General features: G+C 44.2%; 1 protein-coding gene across 1 annotated transcript; it reads right to left on the bottom strand.

Annotated features, from left to right (window-relative positions):
* Positions 1 to 7,787: 7,787 nt before the first annotated feature.
* LOC127525131 (trace amine-associated receptor 7c-like) lies at positions 7,788 to 8,783 on the bottom strand. Its single transcript, XM_051917440.1, has one exon. It carries the CDS (start codon positions 8,781 to 8,783, stop codon positions 7,788 to 7,790), a length of 996 nt encoding a protein of 331 aa, XP_051773400.1.
* Positions 8,784 to 9,176: the final 393 nt, after the last annotated feature.

Here is a 9,176-nt window from a genome sequence, read left to right on the forward strand (position 1 = left end):
AAAATGTATGTCACATGACTGTAAAATGCATTCTTCTGTTTTTAATGGTACTTTGAAGAAAATGTACTCAGATCGGACACTTCATAAACCATGTAAATTAGGTCATAAATGGAGACAAAGAAAGAGTTTGCCCGCCAAAATCGCACCCTCATCATTGGCTGATGTATCCCAGGAGGCGTTCTGGCCTGTTGTCCTTAAAACACAATGACACGCATCTCTCATTGTCTCTCGATTGTCTCTCGCCATTTAACACACGTCTCTCCCGGACGTCTCGGCGACCGCGCTTCCATCACGCGCCCCCTCTCTTCGGGACGACCATCTTTTGGCAACAAGTTTCTTTGTCAAACCCTCTTCATCCGTCGCCCTAAGTCTTCTCTCTTCATCGCCTAGGAGACGGACTCTTTTTCTTTATTTTCCGGTTATCTTACTCTTAAGTTAAACCCTTGTTTGAAAATCCCTCCGAAGAACACCTTCTCGGAAAAGGACCAATCGCTTCAGCCGCACGCACCGAAACTCCTGCGGAAACACGAAACGACCACAGCACCTGAACCTATGCAAGTATAGAACCATTCTTTCCAAAGCGTTTTAAGCTCGATGTGTAATCTGAGTTTCCTTGCTGGCTCTCAAAGGTTTTAACTGTTAGTAAGTTGCCATTCCTTTGATCACCTCTGTTTTCTTGACTTTACTTTCGCTTTCTATATATGTGTATTGTTTGTGTATGTTTAGTAGTATAGTCTCTGTATCCGTAGTTTCATATATATTAAATACATTATATTCATGCTCGATTGTCCTTTTTGCTCATGCAACAAACCCAGGTCACTTTAACGTTTCGATCCAGTATCCTTGCTTTACGCATTGATGCTAGAATAGGAAGTCTTTCTCGTGGCCAGAGAAAAACCTTCCTTTTATAATCGGCTATGAGGAGCTAACGGTTTGCTGGACAAACTAATAGTTTCTCTAAATTATTATCAAACCAGAACTAATCATATATGTGATTGATTATAATTCGTTGTAATTAATTCACAATATATGTATAATTCCCTCTCGGGTCGGTATATGTATTATAATTAATCATAAAGCTTTATGATTTATTATATTCATATATTTCACCCATAAATTAATTAAATACCTGTACAGATTCGCTACAAGACGCAGCCTCGGCCACGCCTGTACCATAGCATCCAGTCCCAGAGGAGCTGGATGTGTGCGGGAGAACCAAAGTGGACAGTGCGTCGTATCCTGAGACGCAAACAGATCCACTTCCGCTTGGCCATAAATCTCCCATATGAGCTTCACCACCTCCGGGTGAAGTCTCCATTCCCCTGACCTCAGCCCCTGCCTCGACAGGATGTCTGCTCCAATATTCTGAGTCCCTGGAATGTAGATAGCTCTCAAGGAGAGCATCTTCCCCAGAGACCACAGGAGGATCTGTTGCGCCAGTTTGTATAGTGGGCGCGACCGCAGACCCCCCTGTCGATTTATATACGAGACCACCGATGTGTTGTCCGTCCTGACTAGCACATGATGGCCCCTCAGGTCTGGAAGGAAGAACTTCAACGCATTGAAGACCGCCATCATCTCCAGGCAATTTATGTGCCATGAGAGCTGATGAGTCTTGCACAGACCCTGAGCTGAGCGGCCTTCCATTACCGCTCCCCAGCCTGTGAGAGAAGCGTCCGTCGTCAGAGTGACACGGCGACATCGAGCTCCTAACACAGGGCCCTGGGACAGAAACCAATTTTTCTTCCATATGATCAAGGCGTGGAGACAGCGCCGCGTAATCTTGATCATACGAAGTGGGTTGCCCCTCGGGGAGAACCCTTTGGTCCTGAGCCACCACTGTAAGGGTCTCATGTACAGCAGGCCAAAAGGTATCACGTTGGACGCTGCTGCCATCAGACCCAGCAGTCTCTGAAACTGCTTTACAGTGCGTGACTGGCCTAGCTTCAATTCTTTCATGGCTGATAGAATGGCAGTGATACGAACTGGAGAGAGACATGCTCGCATTATCACTGAATCCCAAACCACACCAAGAAAAGTGGTCCTCTGTCGTGGAGTAAGCACGCTTTTCTTTGCATTCAGTCTCAACCCCAATTTCTGAATATGCGCGAGAACGACATCTCGATGCCGAACCGCCATCTCCTCTGACTGTGCTAAAATCAACCAGTCGTCGATATAATTCAGGATGCGTATGCCCTGCAGCCTGAGCGGGGCCAGTGCTGCATCTACGCATTTCGTGAATGTGCGGGGTGAGAGAGCTAGGCCGAACGGAAGAACCCGAAATTGGTACGCCTCGCCCCCGAAAGCGAACCTCAGGAACTTCCTGTGCTGTGGAAGGATGGAGATATGGAAGTATGCGTCCTTGAGATCTGTTGTGACAAACCAATCCTCGGATTTGATTTGAGTCACGATTTGACTTATCGTCAGCATCTTGAATTTTAGCTTTCGTACTGCTCGATTCAGATGTCTTAGATCTAAAATAGGGCGCAACCCCCCATCCTTTTTTGGAACCAGGAAATACCGGCTGTAAAATCCCGACTCCCTGTCGGCAACCAGAACCCTCTCTATAGCCTCCTTTGCTAATAGGGTTCTTATTTCTTGCTCCAACACCAGAGCCTGCTGAGGAAGCACTGACGTTTGCAGCACTCCTTTGAACAGAGGTGGATGGCACCAAAACTGGATTTTGTAACCTTTGTCTACAATCTGCAGGACCCAACGTGAGATATTTTGAAGAGATTTCCACTCTACCAGAAAATCTACTAAGGGAACCAGCCTCTCGAGGCTGGCCTCTGGTGTTTTGTTCACAGCACATTTTTGATGTAAATTTATCCTCCTCAGAGGATGTGACGCAGCGTTGTGTTGTTGTGAACACTGCGTCACTAATTCGGTGGGAACCGCTGCGCCCCGAATCACCAAAGGTGGCGGGGTTGGCAGAACGGCCTCCTGAGGGCCACGAGGTGGAACGGGCACCGTATACTGAGGTGTGTACCGCACCACCCCGTGCGGGGCTGCCCTCAGAAGCCTGACACCCCTGGCGTCAGGACTTCTTCTGCCCAGCCTTCTTCGCCTGAAGCAAAACCCTTAGGTCTGTCTTCGGCTTAGAAGGCTTGGGCTGAGAGTGCCGTCCCGGCCCACCGTGTCTTTGAGGTGGAGCACGAGAAGCGACACTCTCTTTCTGCTGCGCTCGGTATGAGGAGCTATACGGCTGGGGCTGCTCACGCCCAGCAGCCCCAGAGGATGGATGGCGGCGTGGTAAATACTTCTTGAACGCCTCCGCTTGCTTTTTAGCTTCCTGGAACCTGTCGACGACTAATGTAACCGCGTCGCCGAACAGGCCAGAAGGCACAAGCGGGGTGTCGAGGAGAAAGGCCCTGTCTTTATCTTTTAATTCAGACAGATTGAGCCACAGGTGCCTCTCTGTCGCCACCAAGGCTGCCATAGACCGCCCAACAGCTCTGGCGGTCTCCTTGGTGGCCCTAAGAGACAGATCTGTGGCTCGACGCAGTTCTCGAACTGCGTCTGGGCCAATCCCCTCCCCGCCATCCAGATCCTTCAGCAGGTCTGCCTGGTATACTTGCAGAACAGCCATAGTGTGCAAGCACGCACCAGCCTGACCTGCTGCCGTATACGCTTTTCCCACTAACCCTGATGTAGCTTTAAGTGGTTTTGTGGGAAGCGTGGGGGCCTTCAGGGACAACGCTGAACCCGGGGACAGATAGCTCGCAAGCGTCTGTTCAACCCGGGGCATCGTCCCATAACCATATTCTTTCAGCCCTCTTATGTTAGAATAGTGCTTGACATGAGGGCTGAACAAGCGTGATGAATATGGTTTCTTCCATGATCTCGTTAGCTCATCATGCAGATCATGGAAGAATGGCAGACCCCGTGGTGGAAGTGCTTTATTTGATGACAAAAAGCGCTCGTCCAGTTTGCTTTTCGGACGAGCGCCCTGATTCTCGGCTGGCCAATCAATGCTTAGCTTAGACACAGCGCGAGAAAGCACATCCACCAGCTCCTCATACTCAGGGGAAAGTGATGGCGAGTCATCTTCCCCCATATCGACGCTCAGCACATCCAATTCCTCAGAACTAGAGTGCTGACGCGACGAGCCCTCTCCCTGGGCGGAAGAAGCCGCAGGGCGGGCTTCCGACACCAGCGAGGGGGCGAGGGATCTGCCAGGTGAAGGCTGAGAAAGAGCACTCATGCCCGTCTCAAGCCCCGCTGACAGATCCATCTGCGAACCCCACGACATCTTTCTCCGCGCCGCCTCGGCAGACGCGGGCCCAGAGCCGTGGGGAACGCTTGCCTGCGCACTTTCCTCGAAAAGTGCGAGGCGGGAGCGGAGCGTCCTTAAAGGAAGCTTTTCACAATGCTCGCATTCAGCCCCCTCGAAGGCTGAAAGAGCATGCTCCGCTCCCAAACACATCACGCACAAATCGTGTGTATCCCCACCCGTCAGGAAACGAGGGCAGGGAGGAGTACACGGTTTAAATGCCTGTGTGTTCGCCATAACTGTATATATTGAGCTGCACTATATCGGGACAGACAACAATAAATAGACAAAGACAGTTTCACATAGAGCGCTTAGCTGAGGCAAAAAAGCTGAAGCCGGTCTCGCCGGATGTGTATTTATCCATTCCTGGTCGTGACGTCATCCGCCCGTGACGTTCACTCTCGCCATTGGACTAGTTGACAGACGTGCATCAGACGCTATCACGCTGAGGGCGTTCCCAAAGCGATCCTATCGGACGCAGCGCGAGTTCCCTCGAAAGGGAACAACAGTAGACATGTAACAGATCGCCCCTTCCCAGGAAGGCGCATCCTCGCGCCACAATGAGTCCAACTGAGGAGGGGGGCGGGGACTCTGGAGGAGGATGAAGGGCAGAGGAAAAACAACTAGAGTCCAAGGCAAAAACAAAAACAGTCCATGGGGGAGTGGAGGGTGGGAGGAGCAAGGGGACAGGAATTGCGCCCTCGCCCTTTCTCACAAGAGAAAGGGTTCATTCCACCAAGTCTCCTCCATGGAGTCTTGGGGGGGCACAAATCGGTCCCAAAGGGGGCGCTCGCGAGCACCCTTCTGAAACCTAAAATTATGAATCTCATTGACTTAACGGACACGCGGCAGCCATTGTAAGTCCACAAGACTAAAAGTGAATAGAAGTGTGCCATTTGGGATTGTTGAACTTCCTTCTCCTGTATTCTTCTTTCATCCAGAATGGCAGCACAGCTGAAAGGTTTATTTGAGCTGTGCCCTCTACTGTACAGGAGTAATTATACATTTCCATCAGACTAAGACTTATTACTTTTACTTTTGGTGTGAAAGGGCCTTAACATTTATCAAAAATAGAACTTTTTTGTTGTTATTAAAAATCAAACAAGCAAGCCCAGCCCATGTGAGAAAAAGTAACGCAAATGTAACGCATTACTTTTCATAAAAAGTAACTAAGAAATGCATTTAGTAACTTTTTTAGGGAGTAATGCAATATTGTAATGCTTTAGTTTTAAAAGTAACTTTCCCCAACACTGGTGACATACGATGTGCGGAACGAGCTGTTCTTCCTGTTGAATATGGTGTCATAAATTACTGTCATGTCACTCTAAAATTCTCTTTTCACCCATCGTCTGTGAAGTGGAGCAGGACAACGTCACACCAGTGCTTGTTTCATACTCATCCACAGACAAATGATTTTGGCCGTGGGGAGGGGCAACGGTTCATATGCTCATTGTCTCCAAACTATGACCAGAAATGGATAAATATTAAGCCTGCTGTTTAAAACATAGAAGAAAGAACTAATGTAGGAGAATGCTTATTATGTGCAAACAGCTGGAAACTGTATATTCACGCAGTGTGCGCATGTCAAAAAATCAATTCCGATTAGAAACTTGTGACATAAATGCGCACATCAACCCAATCACTTTATTTAGCATTCATGTAAACACTATGTTCGGATTCATCAATCGGAATGAATTCATACAGATTGAAGCAAAAAGTGTGCATGTAAACACAGCCAGTGTGAGATTTGAAGCCTGTGTCAAGGTCAGGTGATGGGGGCTGGTCATAAATGACACTGAATGAAAGGGCTGGTCATGTATTACATTGTTAATGGTGGTTGGGACCTCCAGTTTCTGTTTTTATTTATTTATTTTACACTCTTTTAGGAGGAAAAAAAAGGTACAAAAGCTGTCTCTAGGGTGATACCCTTTCAAAAGGTACATCTTTGTACCTTATTTGCCCCTAAAAGGTGCATATTACTACCACAAAGGTATATATTGGTACCTAAATTTGTATTAGTATTGTACTTTTTTTTTTTTTTTCTGAGAGTGCACTCACAGTGTTTCACTATGCATTTTAGCTTTATATTTAGCTGATCCTAGATGCGATCATGGGCAGAAACACAAAGTTTATTCTGGACTAATTTGAACACATTTTTTTATAACTTTGCTCAAGTGGTTGTTTTAGTATTAGTGTAGATTATATTATGCAAAACTAATTACTTTGGCTCATGTATTTGTTTCACTACTGGTTGTTTTTTACCCTGAGAGTGGGGTGAAAGGCCCCTCTTGTCACCTCATACAGTTATGTCCCACAGAATTTAACTCCAACTTGATCCAGCACACCTGCCTGGAAGTTTATAGTAATCCTGAACAGCAGGCTCAGGTGTGTCTGACGCTCTGCAGGACAGTGGCCCTCCAGGAGCAGGATTGGACATTCCTGTCTCTCTTGAGGGCCCAGTCATTTTTAGCCATTCTGGTGGGTTTAGTGTTTCACAGTGTCCAGGACAGGTTTGAGAAGCACTGCTCTAGACAATAAAACTGTCTAACAGAGGGGAATATGGAATGACGTAAGTAGTTTGAATGCCATTGTGACTTGTGAAATTGCCTTCCGCATTTACAACATACTGTATATGTTTGACCTCATATCACAGCTTGATTTGGTGTCTAACAGGAACAGATTAGATATGCCATATGTTCTAAATAGGCCTTACTTTTTCTGCCACTCAAACAGAAATAAAGAAAGCTACAGGCTCTTATTCCTGCAAAAAGTGTCAGTACTGCTTCTATTGTGAGGACCCGACACATCACACGACACACTGCTGTTAGCCTAAACACAGTTTAGGATTGTTTGACTTGTTAATGAATCACAACATCTTTCCCATCATAAATTTATAAAATCAAATTGAAAATACTATTCCAATATATATATATATATATATATATATAGGCAATTAAGTTGGCAATTAAATATTCTTCAAGTTAATGCAATGTATATTGTAAACTGTGGTGAAGTAAATACCTTTTTAATGTACATGCTTAACACACTGTAGAAATACAAAATGAGTGTATTACTAATTGAATGTCATACAGGTTATTTGGTTCATTCTTTTTTATAAGGCAAAAAAACAGGCAGAAATCAGAGCTTAATAATAACTGTCATTATAATGATTAAACATCACTCTTGTCCATCATCAATCATTTAAGCTCATGTTGTGAAATTTGTCTCAATTGTTTTACTGTAAGTGCATAGTTACCATGGCCATGCATCAAAATATATGCTACCTTGCTTTCTTCTAATAAAGTAGATTTCTTTAATTTAAACTAAAGTTTATCTTTGTAATAACTACTTTAGTTTGATAAATGTTAAATTTTCTTTTAACATCTATCTTCCAAGCATCTTTCATTTTCAATGAAAAATGGAGCAGATAGTGTCACTCACAAATATGATCACAATATACTCTTTCATTTAGAGACACATTATCTCATTTACATTTGCATGAGAGTGTAAGTGATCATTTCTCTTCTGGGAACAGATTTAAGTATGCAGATGAAGGTTCAAATATTTTCATTGTCAAAATGTATTTTGCTGACAGTCTGAACCATCGATAAAACATTGCATATATAAGTGGATTCATACAGGAATTCATGCACACAATCCAATCCATTACTTTAATTATAAGAGAGTCATTTTCATCATGCCCACCAGAAAGAGAATATAAATAGTATGGCGTCCAGAAAAGAAGATAAACCAGTACTACAATCCCTAAGGTTCTTGCAGCCTTTTTTTCTGATTTGGCCTTTTTGTCTGTGACTGAATTTACATGCTTCGCTTGATAGTTTGCTACAAAGCAGATTTTCACATATAAAGGAATAATTATACAGCAAGGTACCACTAAACAAACAAAAGCATCTAGTATTATATTTTCCAACTTCACAGAAAGTATGCATTCTCCAATACATGTGTGGTTCCTCTCTGGATACAGTAAAAACTCATACAACAGATAAAAATTATACATGAAGGAGAATAACCAGTTTACAACAATAGAAACAACAGCTCTGTTATTATTGACCTTCATTGGATATCGCAAAGGGTCATTCACAGCAATGAATCGATCCACAGATATAATAATCAAAGTACCAAGAGATGCCACGACAACCACAAAAGCAATAAAAGGAAATATAGAGCAAAATATTTCTCCAAAGTACCAGCATGGCTCAATCAGTTTCATTCCCTGCACTGGCATGAGAATCAGTCCTACGATCAGATCAGCCACTGCCAGAGAGAGGATCAGCACATTGGTGGGAGTGTGGAGCTGCTTGAAGTGTGAGATGGAGATGATCACCAAAAGGTTCAGAAACACGGTGAACACTGATGTTAGAGCAACGAAAATGTACACAATAATGTACTCCACTTCAGGTCGGATACTTCTGGTACAAGACAAATTGTTGTTTATAAAGCAGTATTGGATGGTTTGATAATCTGCGTTTGTCACTCCCCAGTTAGACATTTCCATGATAGATCTATCCTGGAGAGCAGACTCTGTGTGAGAATGCTTGCCCCTAATATGACTCAGTTTTATATCTACAGAAGTTCAGTGACCACCTCATTTTACCATGATGTTTGAATATTCAGCTATCAGCCTACCTGCTAGTTCAATATTCATAGACCTCTCAGATCTAATCTGATCTATATTCTAATAAACGTTACCTGAAAGCTTTTATATTGTTATACATAATACCAATGAAAAATTGAAGTTGGATTTTTAAAAAAAATATTATCCCAGTACCAGACTATCTTAGTATACTGACACATTCAAAGCACTGTCTATTCCACACAGCTGGTTCACTGAATGATGTAAAGGAGTGAGTATACTTTGAGTATCCATGCAAGAAAGAGAGAA

This window comes from Ctenopharyngodon idella, chromosome 13 (genome assembly GCF_019924925.1).
Source record: "Ctenopharyngodon idella isolate HZGC_01 chromosome 13, HZGC01, whole genome shotgun sequence".
Classification (NCBI taxonomy): Eukaryota; Metazoa; Chordata; class Actinopteri; order Cypriniformes; family Xenocyprididae; genus Ctenopharyngodon; species Ctenopharyngodon idella.

Excerpts from the sequence above, each read along its gene's own strand:
- LOC127525131 (XM_051917440.1), bottom strand. The coding sequence starts at position 8,783 with ATGTCTAACTGGGGAGTGACAAACGCAGATTATCAAACCATCCAATAC.